This window comes from Callithrix jacchus, chromosome 6, assembly GCF_049354715.1.
Source record: "Callithrix jacchus isolate 240 chromosome 6, calJac240_pri, whole genome shotgun sequence".
NCBI classification, from domain to species: domain Eukaryota; kingdom Metazoa; phylum Chordata; class Mammalia; order Primates; family Cebidae; genus Callithrix; species Callithrix jacchus.
The window spans coordinates 10,572,583-10,595,400 of NC_133507.1; the positions used below are offsets into that span (position 1 = coordinate 10,572,583).

The 22,818-nt window shown below is 44.6% G+C and overlaps 2 protein-coding genes across 2 annotated transcripts in view; both read left to right on the forward strand.

Moving 5' to 3' along the window:
* LOC144576849 (uncharacterized) overlaps positions 1 to 22,150 on the forward strand; it is a 29,931-nt gene extending 7,781 nt beyond the window's left edge. The window contains exons 2-3 of the mRNA XM_078329207.1: positions 20,358 to 20,833; positions 21,232 to 22,150. Of these exons, the coding sequence (XP_078185333.1) occupies positions 20,358 to 20,833; positions 21,232 to 21,311 (556 nt within the window). The 3' untranslated portion in view covers positions 21,312 to 22,150. The remainder of the gene's footprint in view (positions 1 to 20,357; positions 20,834 to 21,231) is intronic.
* The window catches only part of IGF1R (insulin like growth factor 1 receptor), a 495,490-nt gene that overhangs the window by 22,949 nt on the left and 449,723 nt on the right, over positions 1 to 22,818 (forward strand). The window lies entirely within an intron of this gene.

Consider the following 22,818-nt stretch of genomic DNA (forward strand, 5'->3'; position numbering starts at 1 on the left):
AAAAAAAAAAAAAAAAAAAGGAAAGAAATATCTATTCAAATCCTTAGCTTATTTTTTAATTGGATTATTATTTTCTTCATTGTTGAGTTGTAAGAGTTATATCTGACTGCAAGTCTCTTATCACATATATGATTTGCAAATAGTTTCTATCATTCTATGGGTTGTCTTCCACTTTCTTGATGGCATCCTTTGAGGTATAAAAGTTTTTAATTTCAAAGAAGTCCAATTTGTCTATTTCTTCTTTGGTTACTTGTACTTTTGGTATCATGTCTAAGGAATCATTGGCTAATCTGAAATCATAAAGATTTGCACCTATGTTTCCTTCTAAGAGTTTGATAGTTTTAGCTTTAGTGTATGATCCATTTTAAGTCAATTTTGGGGTATGGTGTGAGGCAGGGATCCAATTTCACTCCTTCCATGTGGATCTTCAGTTGTTCAGCACTGTTTATTGGAAAGAATGTTCCTTCCCACCCTTAAATTGCCTCAGCATGCTTGTTAAAAATCAATTGACTATGAATGCGAGGGTTTATTTCTGGATCTTCAATTCTGTTTCATTTATCTATGTGGCCATCCTTATCCCAGTACACAAACCCTTGATTGCTCTAGCTCTGTAATAAGTTTTGAAGTCAAGGAAGTTTGAGTCTTCCAACTTTGTTCTTTTTTTTCAAGATTGTTCTGACTATTCTGGGTCCCTTGAATCAGAAAATTCTATATGAATTTCAGGATCCGCTTTCATGTTCTGCAAAGCAAGCATCTGGGATTTTGGTAGGAATTGAATTGGATCTGTTGATCAATTTGGAGAATATTGTCATCTTAACAATATTAAGTGCTCCAATTCATGAACATGGATGTCTTTTTATTTCTTTAACTCTTCTTTAGTTTCTTTCAACAATGTGTTGTACTTTTCAATATACAACTCTTGCACATCTTTTGTTAAATTTACTCCTGTATTACTCCCTGTGATGGTACTATAAATGGAATTATTTTCTTAATTTCATCTTGAATTCTTCATTACTCATATTTAGAAATACAATGGATTTTTGTATGTTGATCTTGTGTTCTGCAAAAACTGGTAAACTCATTTATTCTAGTAAGTTTCTTCAGTATGTATCCCTTAAAATTTACTGTATACAAGATCATATCATCTGCAAATAGAGATAAGTCTTCTTCCTTTCCAGTCTAGATGCCTTTTAGTTTACTTTCTTGCCTAACTGCCCTGGCTAGAGCCTTTGGGACAGTGATGAATAGAAATAATGAACATCTTTGCTCTGTTCCTGATCTAGAAGACTCTTAGGTCTTTTGCCTTTTCACCAGTAGGTCTTCCTTTATTAAGAATGATGTTAGTTGCAAGGTTTTCATAGCTGCCCTTTATTAGGTTAAGGGAGTTCCCTTCTACCTAGTTTGTTGAGTGTTTTTATTATGAAAGGGTGGTAGATTTTGTAAAATGCTTTTCGTGCATCTATTGAGATGATCATGTTGTTTTTTCTCTTTTATTCTAAGGATATGGCATATTGCATTGATTGATTTTCTTATTTTAAACCAAATAATGGTCCCTTTCAATAAACAGAAGTTCTTAATCTTAATGTAGCCCAATTTATTAATTATTTACTCACTTTTTTTTCCCTAGATGGAGTCTTGTTCTGTCACCCAGGCTGCACTACAGTGGTGTGATCTCAGCTCACTATAACCTCCACCTGCTGAGTTCAAGCTATTCTCCACCCTCAGCCTCCTGAGTAGCTGAGATTACAGTTGCCCACCACCATGCCTGGCTAATTTTTGTATTTCTGGTAGAGACTGTTTCACCAAGTTGACCAGACTAGTCTTGAACTCCTGAACTCAAGCGATCCATCCACCTTGGCCTCCCAAAGTGCTGGGATTACAGGCGTGAGCCACCATGCCCAGCCAATGTTTTTTACTTTCTTCTTCTTCCCTTTTTATTTATTTATTTATTTATTTGCATTCTGTGAAAGAAATCTTTGTCTATCCCAAGGTCATGAAGGCATTCTCCTCTGTTGTCTTTTACATGTTTTCTTGTTTTACCTTTTATATTTTGGCTTATAATCTGTATGGAACTGATTTTAGTATAAAATGTTTGTAGAAATTAACATAAACATAGATTTCTAATTGACCCAACACTATTTGTTGAAAAGATCCTACCTTCCCATTGCTATGACTTGTCACTTCTGTCATAAATTGTGCATGTGTGTGGACCTCTAGACTATTCTGTTCTATTCGTCGTTTGTGTAAACTTGCTCCAAATACCACATTGTCTTAATGATTGAGCTTCAAAAGAAGTCTCAATGTCCTTTAGTGTAAGTCCTCTTATTTTCCTTCAAGATTAGCTTATTTTTGGTTCTTCGTCTTTCTCTACAAATTTTACAAGCAACTTGTGAATTTACACACACACATACAATCTCCTGGAACTTTTATTGGAATTGTATTGGTTCTATAGATTGATTTTGGGGAGAAATGACATTTTTACAATATCGAGGATCCGTGTGAGTTAACTGGCAGAGAGCTTTTCCAGGCTTTATCTTTTCTATGATTTTACTTAATGAGAATAAGTAAAGTTAATAATAAAAATAACAACAATAATTTTATACCTAACATTTGTAATACTTACTATACACTGGATTTTTGGGTTAAGTGCTCTATAGCCATTATATTGTTTACTTAGAAAAATTAACTATTAAAACTAGCCAGAAATTATGAGACCTCCATGAAGAAATCCACAGCATTTTGTTACAGGGCATAAAAACCATATTTCAACTAATTGTGAGACACAGTGTGTCCTTGAATGGGAAGAATTAATCATCATAAATGTCAATGATTTTTAAATAGATAGGTACCTTAAATTAATTCCAATCAGAATATCAGTGGTGTTTTCCTGGGGCTATAAAAACATATTTAGCATTTATATTGGAGAAATTCTAAATGTTTTAGAGGTGACAACAAAAATAGTTAATTGTGAAAAGACAGTGACGTAGGATTCCCTTGCCAGCTATTAAAACTTTCTACAAATCTAATATAATATTTTTAAAACGGTGTGATTTTAGCTTATAAATAAGTGTACAGATCAGAAGACCAGAAAGTCAAAAAAAATCTGAGTATATATTCAAATTTAATACATGATAAAGATGGCATTTTAGTTCAGTGGGAGAGAAAATGGTTTATTTATTTATGCTACTAACATAATTGGTGATTGATCTGGAAAAGAACACCTCCAGCCATGAATAAAAGCATTATGAATGAATTAATCCTAAATGAAAAAGAAAACAAAAGATAATAGAATGAATTTAGGAGAACGTGTGTATAATTTCAAGATGAGGGGCATGGCAGGGTGGGGGGCATTGCTTATGCATTACAGGAAATCTAGAATCCAGAAGAGAAAAGACACATTTGACTATAAAAAGTTAAACCATGGACAGGTGCAGTGACTCATGCCTATAATCCCAACACTTTGCCAGGCCAAGGTGGGAGGATCACTTGACTCCAAGAGTCCAAGAGAAGCCAGGCCAACATAGGGAAACCCTGTCACTACAAAAAAATGTATAAATTAGCCAGGCATGGAGGCAGAAGTGGGAGAATTGCCTGAGCCCAGGAGTTTGTGATTGGGCCACTGCACTCCAGCCTGGGCAACAGAGCAAGACCTGATCTCAAATAAATAAATAAACAAAAAGTAATAAAATTAGACTGGACGTGGTGGCTCACGCCTGTAATCCCAACACTTTGGGAAACCGAGGCGGGTGGATCACAAGGTCAAGAGATTGAGATCATCCTGGCCAACATGTTGAAAGCCCGTCTCTACTAAAAATACAAAAATTAGCTGGGCGTGGTGATGCACACCTGCAGTCCCAGCTACTCAGGAGGCTGAGGCAGGAGAATCATTTGAACCCGGGAGGCGGAGGTTGCAGTGCGCCAGGATTGCGCCACTGCACTCCAAAGTGGTGACAGGGCAAACTTCATCTCAAGAAAAAAGAAAGAAAAAGAAGTAATAAAAGTTAAAGCACAAGAACAGATTGGGAAAAATGTCTGCAACATTCTTGATTTATGAGTTAAAATCTGTATTATATAAGGAACTCTTGCAACTGATAAGGGGAAGAAACCCAATAGAAATACACATAAAGGACATGACTGGGCAAACATAGGAAGGAAAAGGAAAATGGTCAATAAATATTTGAAAGATCCCTAGACTAACTAGATAGGGAAATGCAGTGTATTTTATAAGGTAACACTATAGCATTTCTCACAAATCATATTGGCAAGAATTAAAAAGCTTGATAGCATTCAGTGCTTATGAAGGTGTAGATGAAATAGTTCATACAATGTTAGAGGGAGAGTGAATTACTGTCCTTTGGACAAAGAAAGCTGGTCAGAAGCTTTGGTTAAATGTCAAACACATACACCACCTAACCAAAGAAATCCACAGGTGGATGTTATACCTTAATGTAAACATATTTACAGATGGTTTTTCATTTTTCATAGCTATTGAAAATGAGTTAAGCCTTATTTCTGGGCTCTCTGTTCTGTTCCATTGGTTTACATGTCTGTTTTTGTACCAGTACCATGCTGTTTTGGTTACTGTAGCCCTGTAGTATAATTTGAAGTCAGGTAAGGTGATGCCTCCAGCTTTGTTCTTTTTGCTTAGGATTGCATTAGCTTTTGGGGCTCTTATTTGGTTCCATATGAATTTTAAAATAGTTTTTTCTAGATCTGTGAGGAATGTCCTTGGTAGCTTGATAGGAATAGCATTGAATAAGGCCACACACCTACAACCATCTGATCTCTGACAAAGCTGACAAAAACAAGCAATGGGGAAAGAACTCCCTATTTGATAAATGGTGCTGGGATAACTGCCTAGTCACATGCAGAAGATTGAAACTGGACCCCTTCTTACACCATATGCAACTCAAGATGAATTCAAGACTTAAATGGAAAACCCAAAACTATAAAAACCTTGGGAGACAACCTAAGCAATACCATTCTGGACATAGGGACTGGCAAGATTTCATGATGAAGACACCAAAAGCAATTGCAACAAAAGAAAAAAATGACAAATGGGATCCAATAAAATTTGGGAGCTTCCGCACAGCAAAAGAAACTATCGACAAAGTAAACAGACAACCACAGAATGGGAGAAAACATATGCAAGGTCTAACATTCAGCATCTATAAGGAGAAATTTACAAGGAGAAAACGAACACCCCAATTAAAAAGTGAGCAAAGAACATGGACAGACACTTTTCAAAAGAAGACAGACATGTGGCCAAGAAGCACAGGAGAAAAAGCTCAATAACACCGATCATTTGAAAAATGCAAATCAGGCCGGGCGCGGTGGCTCAAGCCTGTATTCCCAGCACTTTGGGAGGCCGAGGCGGGTGGATCACGAGGTCAAGAGATCGAGACCATCCTGGTCAACAAGTTGAAACCCCGTTCTACTAAAAATACAAAAAATTAGCTGGGCATGGTGGTGCGTGCCTGTAATCCCAACTACTCAGAAGGCTGAGGCAGGAGAATTGCTTGAACCCAGCAGGCGGAGGTTGCGGTAAGCCGAGATCATGCCATTGCACACCAGCCTGGGTAACAGGAGCGAAAACTCCGTCTCAAAAAAAAAGAAAAATGCAAATCAAAACTACAACGAGATACCATCTCACACCAGTCAGGATGGATATTACTAAAAAGTCAAAAAATAACAGATCCTGATGAGGTTGTGGAGAAAAAAGAATGCTTACACAGTTGGTGGGCGTGTAAATTGGTTCAGTCATTGTGGAAAGCAGCGTGGCGATTCCTGAAAGAGCTAAAAACAGAACTGCCATTCAACTCAGCAATCCCATTACTGGGTATATACCCAAAGGAATATAATCATTCTATTATAAAGATACATGCACACTTGTGTTCACTGCAGCACTATTCACAATAGCAAAAACATGGAATCAACCTAAATGCCCATCAACAGTAGACTTTATAAAGAAGATATGGTAGATATACACCATGGAAGACCATACAGCCACAAGAACAAGATCATGCCATTTACAAGAACGTTGATGGAGGCCATTATCCTTAGCAAACTAATGCAGGAATAGAAAACCAAATGCCGCATATTGTCACTTATAATTGGAGCTCAATGATGAGAAGACATGGACACAAAAAGAAAACAGATGCCGAGGACTACCTGAGGGTGGAGAGTGGGAAAAAGAAGAGGATCAGAAAAAATAACTATTGAGTACTAGGTTTAGGACTTAGGTGAGAAGATAATATGTAAATCAAACCCCCGTGACATGAGTTTACCTACATAACAAACATGCACATGTACCCCTAAACCTAAAATAAAAGTTTTTCAAAAAAGAAAATGCATTAGATCTAGCATATTGACTACATGAGAGATCCATAACATATTAAGTTGAAAAAGCAAGTTTTAAAGTACTGTTATGAGCCAGGCATAGTGGCTCATGCCTGTAATCCCAATCCTTTGGGAAACTAAGGCAGGTGGATCACTTGAGGCCAGGAGTTTGAGACCAGCCTGGTCAACATGGCAAAACCCCGTCTCTACTAAAAATACAAAAATTAGCCTGGCGTGGTGGCAGATGCCTGTAGTCCCAGCTACTCGGGAGGCTGAGGCGTAGGAATCACTTTAACCCAGGAGGCAGAAGTTGCAGTGAGCCAAGATCACACCACTGCATTCCAGCCTGGAGGACAGAGTGAGACCCTGTTTAAATAAATAAATAAATAAATAAATAAAATCCAATTAAAAGGAAGAAGAAGGAAAAAAAGCAACCTTCATATATGGTGGATAAATAAAACTTTTTTATGATACATGTGCTTTATAATCACCGCATAAAGTGTTTCTGCCTTTTAACTATTTTGGTTGCAAAAGTCACCAGTTCTCAAGCTTGGCTGCCCTTTGGAATCACCTGAAAAGTTTTAAAAATGCTGATGTCTGGGCCCCACACCCAGAGATTCTTATTTAATTGTGATGCGGTATGGCCTGGACATCAGATTTTTAAAGGCCTCCCAGGTGATTTTAATGTGAGAAAAAGCCTGAGAACCAATGGCATAGGTAACTAAGGTCTGAAGCCCAGTTTTGGAATAGTTTGGCATAGAACCTAGGAAGCTATTTTTGCAATTGTCCTATTGACCACTAGATGGCGTGTTATCCACACGACAGCATTTCAACAACCAGGTTTTTGCAGAACTCTGGGAGGTGAAGGACCGAGGCCAGCAGGAAGCAAGCAAAGATTGAACGAAACGACCTGGGAGCAGGAATTGTGCCAGGTTCTGGCCTCATCCTGCACCATGTAGTGAGCATACAGCATTTTTTTTTTTTTTTTTTTTTTTAAGTTCTTTGGGGAAAAAATATCATCTTTAAGCCTGGCTTTCCTTCAAGTCAAAGCAGGAACTGCTCCTTAGTCTCTTCCTGTTTCTGTGTCTTTTCTTGGATGTGAATTACAGAAAGTCATTCTTTGTGGAAAGGCCACACCCTCTGTTGTCTGGCTGCGAGGATGAAATGGAAGGACACTCTTTGGAAATCTCTTAATTAAAAGTAAATAATTGGCTGTGTAGTAAACAGCCAGAGGGGGTGATATTTAAATCCTATGTATAGATTCAGATTTGCGGTGGGAATAAATAGGACAGTCAGGAGAAAACTGTTAAGAAGATTCCCGTCACCCTAACACACAATAGTGTGATTTTTTTTTTTTTTTTCCGAAGAAAAGTACCTCTGGGTTTCATTTTTCTCCCTTTGATCTCAAAATAAACACCAACCTCCACACTTTGGTCATGCACTGCTGGTTCATTAAAGAGCCATATGCTGAGTTCCTGAGTGTTTAACATGTAATGATTAAGGGCAAAGTCAAGAAACAATTTAAGGACAATTTTGGAAAAAAATTGGCTCCCAAACTAAGGGTAATTACTGTATCAGTGTTTCTGTTATGTGGGCTTCTTCCCATCGGAATTTACATGTAGTGTTTTTAGTGAATATACAATTTATATATTTCCGAGAACTTACTCTGACTCCATGAGGAGGCAGATAGTGTCTATATCCCAGAGCAGGTAATTAATGTGAAGGATTTGAGATTTCCTTTGTACCTATATGTCTATAAAGCAGTCTGTAAGCTGTGAGGCCCTGCAGGCCATCCTATCGAAAATATCTACCAAAATCTGTATCAGTTTGGGTTCTCCAGAGAACCAGAAGCAACAGGATATATCATATATTACAAAGAATCAACTCACATGATGATGGAGGCTGAGAAGTTCCATAAAATCTGCTGTTGGCCAGTTGGACACACAGGAAAACTGATGGTGTCTTTCCAGTTTTGAGGCCAAAGGCCTGAGACCAGGAGAGCTAATAGTGTAGGTTCTAGTTCAAGTCCAATTCCGATGGCAAAGAACTGATGTCCCAGCTCAAAGACCAGTAGGGAGAAAGAGTGAATCCTTGCTTACTCAGCCTCCTTTTTTTTTTCTCTATTAAGGCCTTCAGTGGGTTAGATGGAAATCCAATAACTTTGTCAAAGTATGTTCCACAGAATTCAAGTTCCTTGGGATATTAATAAAGGTAATTTGGTATAAAAGGGCTCCAATGCCAAATAAGTGTGGAAAATCCTAGGTAAAATAGTTAAACAGGTGTCTTTTCTGCAGACATCCTCAGAGCCTTTAATAGGTCAGTGTACTTTGTGGTTATCCAAGAAGAGGCGGTATTTTGCAAAGCTTTTCAAACCTATTTAACAAAGTATCTTGTTTGGCATTTAGCACCTCACTCAATCCTGGGAAATACAGCTTTATAAAGTACTTCACAGCAGAGATTGTATTTTATCTGCTATTTGTACCCCAGCCTCTAGGTCACTGCCTGCCAAACAAAGAGATTCAATAAGTGTTTGAGAGGTTATTAAGTGAAATGATGAATGAAATGGCAGTAGAGACATGGTCAAGCCATAAACATAAATTCTATACAAGACTAGCCTGAGCCTCTGTCCAGGACTTCCGAGAGCACTTCCAGAGAGCCACAAAATGCAAAATGGATGTTGAGAAGCTTTAGAGTAGAACCTCAGCTCTCACTCAGCTCTCTCTCATGCCACAGTGAGAATGGGGTAAATGGTGTTGGGAACAAATGCTTGTTCCTCGGTGCCAAAAAAAGAAGAACCAGCAGTGAGACAAAGAACTTTTCTAAGCAAGGCAATTTTACTTTCTGCAGAAAGGGTGCTTCTCAGAAGCTTGATTGTCGTGAGAACACACCAAACAAAGGCAGAGGTTTTTTTTGTTGCTGATGCATTGGGTCCTTACTGCTGTGTCCTGTCTCCATTGGCTGGAGCTGGACCTCACAATCTAGACTGATCCTGACTGGCTAAAAACTTAAAACTTTTCTAAATAGGTAAATGCTTGATGGAGAACAAAGAAAGGAAGGAGGTTGTTTATGGGAAACTAGGAGAATAACATTTCCAAATAAGGAAGAGGTGTAGGCTGTAAGCCAGGAAACGCCTGGGCATGTTCAAATATGTCTGAGCAGGCGATAGGCCAGAACAAATAACTTGGTTAAAGCACAAGGACACAGAATGTACTTATTCCCTTACTATATTTAACAGCTACATAGGGCTTAATGAAGAGTTATTAGTAAAAAGCAAGGAAGCTTGAAGGAAGTTAGTTTTTAAAAGAAACTATTATTTTTAACACTTATTATGTATTCTTTAACAAAAGGGGAAACTTTGAAGAGGAACTTTTTACTTTTCACAACGGACGCTTCCTTAGTGAAGCAGGTGCTGACTGTGCCCTGCTCATACTCATTGCTCTGCAACTGCCAGCACCTGTGTTTCTGTCTGAGTTTTTCTCTTGCTGCAGAAGCCATCTCTATTGACCACTCAGCAGACCCTTCAGAGCAACCCTGGATCAATGATCAACTGGAGTGGGTGTATAAATACCCCAACTCCCTCACTGCTCAGATAGAATAACTCTAAGAATGTGTTTTAACCACATGCAGAATTCTTGTGGGGGGTGGGATGTGCTTCAGTGGCCACAGTGATAACTTGAAAATGACTGGCTTCCTCCCCACTCCTGCCTCCTCCTTCCCCAGTCCCTTACCAGTGCCCCCTGAAATCACCTCTCCTATGAACTGCTTGCTCCTGATCCTTGACTCAGGATCAAGGGTTCTGGGGGACCTCTGATAAAATATTGCTTATCCTTTCTGTGAACTCTGTCCTGTCTTGACTCTACCTCAGCTATAGGACTCTTAAGCCCTGGAAATTTCCCCTAAATTATTCCTTGAAGTCCTAGAAGGGGAACCTCCAATGTGCCCATAGTCCTGTTTATCAGCTGCAGTCCCCCACTGCTTCGCCCTGTCTTCCGTGGCATTCACTGGCATTAAGGAGAGACTTGGTGGCATGCCTCATACTGTGTCGGGTGCTGGGGGTGCAGGGTGAGTGAGACAGTCTTGGAGGCTGCCTTCATGAAGCTTCCAGGATTTTGGGGAAAATAACCATTATCACACAGATCCACATGCAAATGCAGGTGCAGTGATGCTCGATTTTCAGGTTTTGTTGCTTTAAGAAAAAAGAAGTAAGGCTGGGCATGGTGGTTTATACCTGTAATCCCAACATTTTGGGAGGCTGAGGTGGGTGGATTACTTGAGGTCAGGAGTTTGAGACCAGCCTGGCCAACATGGTGAAACCCTGTCTCCACTAAAAATACCAAAATTAGCTGGGCACGGTGGAGCATGCCCTGTAGTTCCAGCTACTTGGGAGGCTGAGGCAGGAGAATGGCTTGTACCTGGGAGGCAGAGGTTGCAGTGAGCTGCGATTATGCCACTGCACTAAAGCCTGGGTGACAGAGTGAGACTCCCTCTCAAAACAAAACAAAAAAACGAGCTGGGCTTGGTGGCGCGTGCCTGTAGTCCCAGCTACTCGGGAGGCTGAGGCGGGAGGATCGCTTGAACCCAGGAGTCCTGGGCTGTAGTGCGCTATGCCGATTGGGTGTCTGCACTAAGTTCAGCATCAATATGGTGACCTCTCTGGAGCAGGGGACCACCAGGTTGCCTAAGGAGGGGTGAACCGACCCAGGTTGGAAATGGAGCAGGTCAAAACTCCTGTGCTGATCAGTAGTGGGATCGTGCTTGTGAATAGCCACTGCACTCCAGCCTGGGCAACGTGGCGACACCCTGTCTCTTAAAATAAATAAATAAAATAAAATAAAATAAAAGACCAAAAAAAAAAAAAAAAACGAAAGAAGTAAGGAGATTCTGATTTTTTTTTTTTTTTTTTTTTTTTTTTGAGACGGACTCTAACTCTGTTGCCCAGGTTGCAGCGCAGTGGAGCAATCATAGCTCACTGCAACCTCCACCTCCCAGGTCAAGCAATTCTCCTGCCTCAGCCTCCTGAGTAGCTGGGATAACAGGCATGCGCCACCACGCCTGACTAATTTTTGTATTTTTAGTAGAGATGGAGTTACATGAGAGGCTGGTCTCGAACTGCTGACCTCACAATCCGCCTGCCTCAGCCTCCCAAAGAGCTGAGATTACAGGTTCAGTGAGCCACTGCACCCAGCCTTAGAGATTCTAATTTTTAACTGTGAACTTGTTTGTTTTCAAAACATTGGTTAGGCCAAAGAGATCACATCAGAAGGTTGGATGCCGTTGGTGGTTCAAGAAGCACACTGCACCTGCGTGAGGCAGAGGGCCTCCCTAAGTGTGTGCTTGTCGGAGTGGCTTTTCCCGAACCCAGAGAAACACCTTCCCAAAGATGCATGTAGGCCTCCATCTCCCACAAACATAAAAGCCCTCCCAGGGTTGAAATGACAACGTTTTCAGGATCCAGCACCCTCTCCAAGTTTCCCAGGCTTTCCTTCCTTTCTTGGTCTCAGCTAAAAGTGATGTGAGTGGTCTCTTCTCAGCAGTCTTTGGGAGACATAGCTTGTTCCAGGCTCCTGGTCTTAAAAGGTGAACAGAGCGGGGACAGTGCAAGGCACCCCTGCATCCTCACCTGCTCCACGCCCCTCAGAGCTATTTGTCAAAGAGTATACAGGTCTTCTAAGCAACTTTGAGCGGGGGCCTGCAGTGGCAGCCCTGGAGCAATGTGCCTGTTTCTCCATTTGGAATCCTCTGTCCCTGTCCTCCTAGCAACGGTCAGTCAACAGCAGGTGTGCAGTCCCCACACTGGTCCTCCCAGTTGCCTTTGTCTCTACAGGATTCCTCCCAGCCTCCCCTTTCTTCCATAATGGGGAGAGGTCTGAAGGCTAGAGAGTTCAGGAAATATCTTGCCTCTCATTTTTGTCTGTTAAGCTTGACCTGGGGCTAGGGAAAACTATGAATTTACATCAGCCAAAGTAGAGCAGCAGATCCTTCCAAATCATCCCCAGTGACTTTTTTTTTTTTGAGACAAGTCTCACTTTTGTCTCCTAGGCTGGAGTACAATGACGCAATCTTGGCTCACTGCAACCTCTGCCTCTCGGGTTCAAGCTATTCTCGTACCTCACCCTCCCGAGTAACTGGGATTACAGGTGCCCACCACCATGTCCAGTGGCAATTTTAGTATTTTAGTAGAGACAGGACTTTGCCATGTTGGCCAGGCTGGTCTTGAACTCCTGACCTCAAGTGATCCACCCACCTTGCCCTCCAAAAGTGTTGGGATTACAGGTGTGAGCCACCTCACCCAACCCATCACCAGTGACTTCTAATTTGACACTAGGCAGATCATTTAAATGTTTTTGATGATTCAGGTTCTTATCTGTAATGTAGGTGTAATAATAGCATATTCAGAGTCATGCGCCACCTAATTCATTAGCATTTCCTAATCCCAGTGAGCTTCTAGGGGAGAGGGAGAGCAGCACTACACTATAGGATCGCATATCTCAGTTTACTGGTAGCAGCCAAATGGGGAAAATGATACTGAGAAATGTGATTTAGAATACTTCACAACGATGCATTATTATTTCACTCGACAGTCAGAGTTTCCCAGTGCAATTTATCTTTCCATGTGGGTTTCTGTAAATAGAGCTGGCGGACTTTTTTCTCCCCAATCCGACGCCAGTTCCAATCCCAGTTCCAATTGTTGAATTTCTTGCATGTGGTCTAATCCTAGAGCCACACATGAACATGGGAACAAACTGGTTTTTAATAACATGGAAGAGGCAGGAGAAACGTAGACAGCCTATCATTCTGGAAGAAGAAAACATCTTTCTAGAGACTTTTTTTTCTCTCCCGGATCATCCTCATTAATACTAGAAGACATTTTCTGCCACTTTAAAAGAAGAAGCTTTGTAGCATTCCTGTAGCACAGAACAAATTAATTTATTTCAGGGTAGTTCATAGCAGTACCGGGCAAAGCTCTTGTTCACACCTCTCCCCTCCAGCAGGTACACGGGAACCCATGCAACTTTCTGTGGGAACTTTGGACATGGCAGGTCCTTAGGAAGAGCTTGTTACCAAGGCGAGAGGAGCAAACTGTTCTTTCTCTTGCGGGAACCCACTGGAGTGAAAGACACAGGGGTTAAGCACAAGAGGAGGATCTGGGTATGTCTCTAATCTGTTGTTACTCTCCAGATATTCTTGACCCTGCACTTACTAGGGTGGGTGTATTAGAAGGGATGGGCATGGCGGTTAGGAGTGGGGTCCATCCACACGTGCTTCCAGCCCTAGAGACCAGCAGCACGATCTGCACTCCAGCCTCCGCTTTCCCTCTGGGAAACCTACTCTTTTTTTTTTCTTTTAATTTTTATTTTTTTGAGATGGAATGTCACTCTGCTCTGTCACCCAGGCTGGAGTACAGTGGCATGATCTTGGCTCACTGTAACTTCTGCCTCCTAGGTTCAATCTATCCTCCTGCTTCACTCCCAAGTGGCTGTGATTACAAGTATGCACCACCACACCTGGCTAATTTTTGTATTTTTAGTAGAGACGGGGTTTCACCATGTTGACCAGGCTGGTCTCGAACTCCTGATCTCCAGTGATCTGCCAGTCTCAGCCTCTCAAAGTGCCAGGATTACAGGCATGAGCCACCAGGCCTGGCCAGAAACCTACTCATGAGACCAAAGAGTACCCACAAACCAGAGCCGTCTAGGGATCTATCTGAAAGCATAGCAACACCAAGGCCCATATGTGTGTGAGCTGACTTCATCTTCACAACAGTCTTGCTGTAAAGAGGCTGTTTTGTATATACCCATAACAATAACATTAGCCACTTTAAAGTGCACAATTCAATAGCTCATTGTCCCCATTTCACAGGTGAGGAAACAGTGACTCCAATGAAGGCATTTGAGATCATCTAGCCAGTCACCCAGAGAGGCAGGAGTCTCCCCTACAGGGCAGGGGGCCAAGGGGCCTGGCCTGCAGGGCTCACTCATGTTTGTATTTTCAGAGCTGGGACAGAGTCCGTGCTCAGTAAATACCGAATGAATAGATGTTAGCGTAAATGGCAAATGAATGTCCATGCACCCACACTATTGCATTTCACCGTGGTCCCTCTCTGGGGATAATTTTCTTGGATTTTGCCTCCTCCTCTAGCTCCTGATAAGTGATGCCCGGGCTCAGAGCAAAGCAGGCTATAAGGGTAGCCGAGCTCACAGGGACTAGCCCTCCGTTTAGACAGACACGTGGCCAGGCGCAGTGGCTCACACTTGTAATTCCAGAACTTTGGGAGGCCGAGGCAGGCGGATCACCTGAGGTTGGGAGTTCGAGACCAGCCTGACAATCATGGAGAAACCCCATCTCTAATAAAAATACAAAACTAGCTGGGTGTACTGGCACATGCCTGTAATCTCAGCTACTCAGAAGGCTGAGGCAGGAGAATTGCTTGAACCTGGGAGGTAGAGGTTTCAGTGAGCTGATATTGTGCCACTGCACTCCAGCATGGGCAACAAGAGCAAAACTCTATCTCAAACAAAAAATAAGACAGACATGCCCCTTTCCCTGCCATAGCCTCCAGCCAAGCTCCATCCACCCCTGAGGCTGTAGCACCCTCCAGTGGCCCTGACAGGGGCGGATGTGCCATCAGCTCTGTCCTTACTAGCTGTGTGAACTTGGTCAAGTCGCTTAGCTTCTCTGGGTCTCAGTTCCTCATTTATAAAATGGAACAAATAATAATAAGGCTCTCATACATAAGATGGGACTGACTTTTTGCAGAGTTTAGCATGGTAGTTCTGTTCTTACACAGTGCAGCTACAGAAAAACGTCTTTCATGATGTCTACATGGAGGTGCACTGTACCAGTCTCTCTATGTCTTGGTATTTGGACATTTTTATTATGTTTTTTAAAATAAAAGGACTCCGGCTGGGTGTGGTGGCTCATGCCTGTAATCCCAGCACTTTGGGAGGCTGATGTGGGTGGATCACCTGAGGCCAGGAGTTCAAGACCAACCTGGCCAACATGGGGAAACTTCATCTCTACTAAAAATACAAAAATTAGCCAAGTGTGGGTGGCCCATGCTTGTAATCCAGCTACTTGGGAGGCTGAGGCAGGAGGATCACTTGAACCCAGGAGGCAGAGGTTGCAGTGAGCTGAGTCAGTGCCGCTGTACTGCAGCCTAGGGGACAGAGGGAGACTCCATCTCAAATAAATAAATAGGCCGGGCATGGTGGCTCACACCTGTAATCCTGGCACTTTGGGAGACCAAGGTGGGTGAGTCACCTGAGGTAAAGTGTTTGAGACCAGACTGGTCAACATGGTGAAACCCCGTCTCCACTCAAGATGCAAAAAAATTAGCTAGGAGCAGAGGTGCACATCTGGAATCCCAGCTACTTGGGAGGCTGATCTTGAACCCAGGAGACAGAAGTTACAGTAAGCCGACATCGCACCATTGCACCCCAGCCTGGGCAACAGAGTGAGACTCCATCTCAAAAAATAATAAATAAATAAATAAGGGACTCTTCAGGCAACTCGATGAGGCATTTCCTGAAGGAAGATAGATGCCCTGTTAGGGGGTTAGGGCAGGTCTGGAAGGGTCAGCGAGGATAGCACAGAGAGCAGAGGAGAATAGACAATATTTCCTCCCTGGCCGGGCACAGTGGCTCATGCCTGTAATCCCAGCACTTTGGGAGGCCAAGGTGGGCAGATCATGAGGTCAGGAGATTGAGACCATCCTGGCTAACATGGTGAAACCTTATCTCTACTAAAAGTACAAAAATTATCTGGACATGGTGGCGTGTGCCTGTAGGCCCAGCTACTAAGGAGGCTGAGGCAGGAAAATTGCTTGAACCTCGGAGGTGGAGGTTGCAGTGAGCCAAGATTGAGCCACTGCGCTCCAGCCTGGGCAACAGAGCAAGACTCCGTCTCAAAACAAAACAACAACAAAAAGTGGAACCAGAGGTGGAAGGCCAGGGAGGCATCCTCCACAGGGGGCCTTTTCACTGCGCTTCTCTGATGGAAAGATTAGATGACTCAGTGTAGAACCCAGCACTGAACATGGTTAGCCTGTGAGAGAGGACAGGACACAGAGCATGGTTTCTTCTAGCCTTATCTTCCCAGCAGCCATTGTCTGAGATCCCTCACCCTTGGGGTGCACTTGCAGACTCACATCACACCCCACTTCCTACTATGTTCTTACACCTCTTAAGGTTCCAGATCATGATGAAAATGAACATTGGCATATCTTGCCCTCTTTGTCCAAGAACCAGCCCATTCCCCACCCTCACTTTTTTTCTTTTTGAGACAGAGTCTCACTCTGTCACCAGGCTGGAGTGCAGTGTTGCGATCTCGGCTCACTGCAACCTCTGCCTCCTGGATTCAAGTGATTCTCCTGCCTCAGCCTCCCAAGTAGCTGGGACTACAGGTGCACACCACCACACCCAGATAATTTTTGTATTTTTAGTAGAGACAAGCTTTCACCATATTGGCCAGGATGGTCTCCATCTCTTGATCTCGTGATCCGCCCGCCTCGGCCTCCCAAAGTGGGGGGATTATAGGTGTGTGCTACCGCACCCAACCAGGGTCTTTGTTCTTGGAGGTATAGCAGGGACACTGTTCGATCTGAAAGGCACAGATCTAAACATCTCTCCCTCATCCACCTCTGCCTTCAAACATCTCCCCTGCTGCCCTGTCCCACAATCTTAAATTTCATCGTTCACCTTCCTTTGGGTATTATCTCTGAAAGCTCCTGTTAACAAGTAGATGGGCTAGCACACTTTGGGGTGGATAGCGCCCCTGCCGCAATACCCTGGATTGCTTCCAGATACAGACATGTGCTGGATTTATGCGGCTACGTGGCATCCTTCCCGCCTCCTTTCCAGGGGGTTTTCCCTACTGTAGGAATCTCAGACAATGGGGTACACATAGAACTATGCTGGAGCACTGCTCACAAGCCCAACAGCATCAACTTTTAAATTATCAGGAATTGTTTGAGCGGGCTGTTAAATGGTTGGCAAATAAAAATAAGTGACAGTGAGAATGTCTTCACCATGGAAGTCAGCAAATGCTACAACTCAGGGCTTTCCCCACTCGTGAGCAAGCTGTTAAATGTTTCCCAGCCCAACCACCACGCACGGCACCCGGGTTTAGCCGCCTGATCCTCCTTCTGAGGCCTTGACTCTCAGGCCAGTGACCCAAGACACAGGAACAAGACAGAATCCATGTACTGCAGGAGCATCTGGCCATGGCGGGGTGGGGGAGATGTAATGGGGGAGGTGGCAGTGCCCAAGGGTGTCAGAGTCAGCCGCCCCTCCCTGGCATGACTTTGGCTGGGTCTTCCTCTTGCCTGCCTGCCTTCATTTCCTGCCCAATTTCCAAGCCTTCTTCTCCTGCCTTCCCATCCATTTCAAGAGCTTCCCTTTTCTGCTATGTTAACCATAGTCACCTATATGAAGCTGAGGAGTCTGGTTCATATAGGTGACTAATCATTTGACAGACAGAGGTGCCTGACAAAAGCAAAGAAGCTCTCATTTTGATTCCTCAAGAAGGGTGGCTGCTTGGAGCAGAGCAGCCTCGGCTTAATTACTTAGCAAACATTTATGGAGCACCTACTGTGTGCAGGCACTGCCCTAGTGCCAGGACAGGAAAGGGTCAGGTACATTTTTGTCCCCAAGGAACTTACCACCTAGCTAATGGAAGCAGCTCTCAAACAACTAATAATGCAATGAATTTTTCTGTGCACTGCTCCATCGTCATTGAGTTATACCACATTACTGATACATATTTGAATCCTGCAGTGGGTAAAGCACCACGTAACGTACAAAGGAGCATACCGAAAAAGATGAAACAATCTGTCCCTCCCTCTCGAGTTCACAGTTTAGCTGACAACACAGGTACATGCTCGTGCTGCTGAGTAACTTTCCAGCACAGGTTTCCACTTGTCAGGAGCACGGGGAGCTGTAGCTTCCAATTTTGGGGATCAGGAAAGGCTTATGTGAAGAACGTGAGATTTGAGCAAAGCCTGGACTGTGATTAACAACAAGAAAAAAAAAGTGCAACAGTGTAGAAAACATACCTGTAAAATTAGCCACCTGAAATTCTACTGCCCAAAGGTGACCGCGGTTAACACAGCCGTAGGCTCCCTTCTGCATAGCTGCGGGATCCTGTGGGCACACGCTTGTATAACCAGCTGTTTTTACTCAACAATACAGCATGGACACTTTTCCATGCCAATTATTCCCAATCTGCATCGCCATTTAAGCGGCCAGAGAATATTCCATTATACGGATGTACTCTAAATTAATCAAATCCCCATCGATAAACATTTAGTGTTGCGGTCAAGGGCTCAGACTCTGGATCCTCAGAGCGTAGCATCAGTCCTGGCTCTGCCATTCCCGGCTGAGTGATGGTCAGCAGAATCCTGGCCTCTCTGAGTAGGCTCCTGCTCTATTAAGTGGAGGTGCAGTTGTCCCTCGGTATTAACGGGAATTGGTTCCAGGAGTCCCATACCAAAACCCACAGATGTTCAAGTCCCTTGTATAAAATGGTGTGATATTTGTATATAACCTGCACATGTCCTACTGTATACTTTAAATCTTCTCTGGATTCATTATATATCTTTTTATTTATTTATTTATTTATTTATTTTGAGACACAGTCTCACTCTGTCACCCAGGCTGGAGTGCTGCAGTGGCGCAATCTTGGCTCACTGCAACCTCTGCCTCCCAGGTTCAAACAATTCTCCTGCCTCAGTCTCCTTAGTAGCTGGGACTACAAGCACGTGCCATCATGACAGGCTAATTTTTGTATTTTTAGTAGAGACGGGGTTTCACCATATTGGCCAGGCTCGTCTCAAGCTCCTGACCTTGTGATCTGTTGGCCTTGGCCTCCCGAAGTGCTGGGATTACAGGCGTAAGCCACCATGCTTGGCCCTCTGGATTACTTTTAATACCCCATACAATGCCAACAGTTCATTTCATTCTCCTGGATTCAATGTAGTAGTACTTGGGCATGGCGAATTCAGGTTTTGCTTTTTGGAACTTTGCAGAATTAAAAAAAAATTATTTTCCATGCACAATTGCTTGAATCCACACATACGGAGGGCTGACTGTATTAACAATACGGTCCCTGGCCAGGCACGGTGGCTCATGACTGTAATCCTAGCACTTTGGAAGACCGAGAGAGGCGGATCACGAGATTAGGAGTTTGAGACCACCCTGGCTAAAATGGTGAAACCCCGTCTCTGCTAAAAATACAAAAAATTAGCTGGGTGTGGTGATGCACACCTGTAGTTCCAGCTACTCAGGAGGCTGAAGCAGGAGAATCACTTGAACCCGGGAGGCAGAGGTTGCAGTGAGCTGAGATTATGCCATTGCACTCTAGCCTGGGTGACAGTGAGGCTCTGTCACTCACACACACACACACACACACACACACACACAATACAGTCCCCGAGGCATAGAGATGTGTTGTGAGTAGCTATTTGTAAAATGTTTAGAACAGTTTCTAGCACTTAGTAAATGCTCAGTTAGGCCAACTACCGTTACTGTCAAGCAGGACTGTGGCCGTCCTCTGTGTTTAGAATGTCTATCTTTGTGCAGCCTTCTCAGCATCTACTTAGGATAAACACGGCAAGCAGAATGAAATCATCAAACAGTGCACTTATTTTAAATCCTGATAAATATCCAACTGCCCTCCAGAAATGCACCGGCCGCTGGTGGGCAGGGGGACAGTCCCTGCCTCCTAACTGGAGCCCCGGGGACCCTCTCCCGCCATCCACACCGCCAGCGAGCTTTCCTGACTCTCCCAGCCTTCCAGGTGGCTTTTGGAATATAAAGCAGGAAGAAAATTAGCAGCAAGTCAGATCCTCTCACTTTGATTTCTAGAAGGAAAGCTAGAGTTGAGGCCATGTTGGAAAATATAGGTCAGATCTCGGTTTCTGTGGTTACCAAACACTGTCAACCACCAGTGACTCCCTCCCTCAGGGCGATGCCAGGGTTCTGAGGCCAGGCGGTCGGGCCTGGCCCTCGCCAGGGTTCCAGGTCTGCTGCCCTGCGGGCCTGGAGGGTCTGCACTGGGGCGAGGGCCCGCGGGCACCCTGCCCTGCACTTCTTTTCGGGGGGGAAGGGGCCGGAGGGCTTGGCAGGGCTGCCGGCGTGGTCCGGGTTCGCGCCGATCCCGCCCGGCTCCGCGCGCCGGCGGCTGCAGGGTGGGCACGGGCCGGGCCCGCAGGAGGAGGGGGAGGCCGGGCGCCGCGGGAACAATGTGGTCGGTTGTTTTGCCGACTGTCAGCTTCGTTCCCGGATCATCCTTTCCACGCCCCTTGGCCTAACCGCCGCGGGCCCGGCGCGCCAAGGGAAGAGCCCCCCTTATTTGGTCTTGGAAAGAAAGGGGAAAGGTTATCCTCGGATGCCTGCGGCGTTGGGTCATCGGCCCGCAGCGGCCGGCCCGCACGCGGGACCAGCTCCGACTCCCGCCGGCAGGGGGCGGTGCCGGGCAGCGCCGCGAGCAGCCGCTGGTAAACAAGCCCGCAGGTTCCGCCGCCTGCGCCGATCCGCTCCTGGGAGTGGGGAGGAGGTGGGGGCGGGGGAGGGGGCGGTGTCTGAGCCAGGGAAGGAGGGGGAAAAGAAGAAAACAAAACCTTTTTATGGCTAGTCAGGCTTCCAAAATTGGAAAACCGTTTCAGTTTGAGGGTGTGACTTTGCCATGTTGATTTCATGTGAAGCGTTTGGGAGCGCACGAGGTGGGGGAAGGTGTGGTGGTGCGGGGTGCGGGAATCTGTGTTAAGATGAGCTGTGCCATTGGGGTGCAAGTTACTAAGATAGTTCAAAAGGTACAATTTGGGATCAATGTCGTCTCGGGTATTTTCCTCCCCCCTTCTCTCTCTTACTCCTCCCTACCCCCCTGCTTTTCCAGCGTCTCAGGTGAACCTGGTGATGTGCAGCCAGCCACCTGCCTTCTCATGGCCTGAAGGGGATGGAAGCCGATGTTTCTAAGTCTCTTACCCTGCGGAGCTCAGAAAGGCGAAGGTCACCCAGACAGCAAGTGACCAAGCTGTGATTCGAGCCCTGGTCCTTCACGCTTCAGAGTCAAAGCTTGTCCATGGTGAAGAGCACATTACCTCGCCAATGACTCCTCCAAATAAAGCTCGTGTAATATGTGTCATTCTTCAAAGACCTTTAAAAAAGAACCAAAACAGTAACTGGTTTGACTTTTTCAGCAGAGCAAAGGAAAAGGGCATCAGCATGCGGAGGCGAGTCTAGTGGGTGAACCTGTTCCCCAGAGGTGGGATAGAGGAGGTGGGGTGGGGGGGATTTCGTTTCTCTCCAACTGCCCCAGGGCTCTTGACCATCTCCAGAGTGGCTCTGGGGTAGTATCCTGCCACAGTACTTGTTTCCCCACAGAGCCTTCCAGACAGGGGCCTGGCGGAGGGGGGGACTGGGAGGGGGGAGCTGTTGTTAACGTCTATTTTCTATTTGAGGCAAGTTGCAGGCAGCCCTGTGTTTGCCTGCAGGTCCCACACGGTCCTCCCGCCCTTCTCATTGTTCGAGCTGCCTCCTGAGGGGGTTACCAATAATTTTCACTCATAAGACCTGCCTTGGGTTTCTTCATCTGGAAAGAAATTAATTTTCCAAGTCACACAATTACAGACAACTTTTAAAAGAGTCACTGTGACAGTTTCATGGTTACCTTAGATTAGATGGTGCCAGTTTGTTCTTTTTTTAAAAAAAGAAAATTTGCGTGAACAAAATTAAATCCAAGAAATATGGCTTTTCTCTAGCTCTTTTTGTGAAATAGTTTTTTAAAAAATAAAGAAAATAAGCTGCTTCTACCAGTTTTGGGGGCTTTCCAGCTTTCCAGACATTTACTTAGCTTGATACATAGTATATTTCTATGGGAAAAGTACACCAAGAATATCTTGTAGGTCATTACTTTCCGCGTTGTTGTGTTGGTTACAGTCAGCTCCACAGTATGAACAAGTTGATCAGCTCCAGGAAGGCCTCCCATTTCCCAGTGGAAAACCTCGCTCATGGCTGCACCTTTTGTTGCTGGTCACTTGCTTGGCACTTCCTAGCTGACAGGCTGGGACGCAGGCTCACTGTCCTTGGCAATGACTCTGCTAATCCCAGATACCAGCTTCCATGAGAACCAGCAGTCACTTCCTGTTGGCGACAACCCCATCTGGGTTTTCCCCACATCCCAGAGCCCAGATCCCCATCCCAGGAGCTAGTGAGAGTCCTTCGCAGGGTCAGGAATGCGGCTGGGTTTGCCCTGGTGTTGTAAGTAAAATTTCGATGCTACAAAAGAAATAGCGCTTGAAGATAAGTCCTCTCAGCAAGGCAGTTTACTTCTATCGAAGGGTGCAGGGCACATGGACAGAGTAATGATGGCCTGTCCGCTGCACACTGGGACTAGCGGGGAAAGAATACTTATGCCTGATGGGGTCATCCCTACTGCTGTGTCAGTCCCCTATTGGTTAGGGTTAGACCGCACAAGCTATAC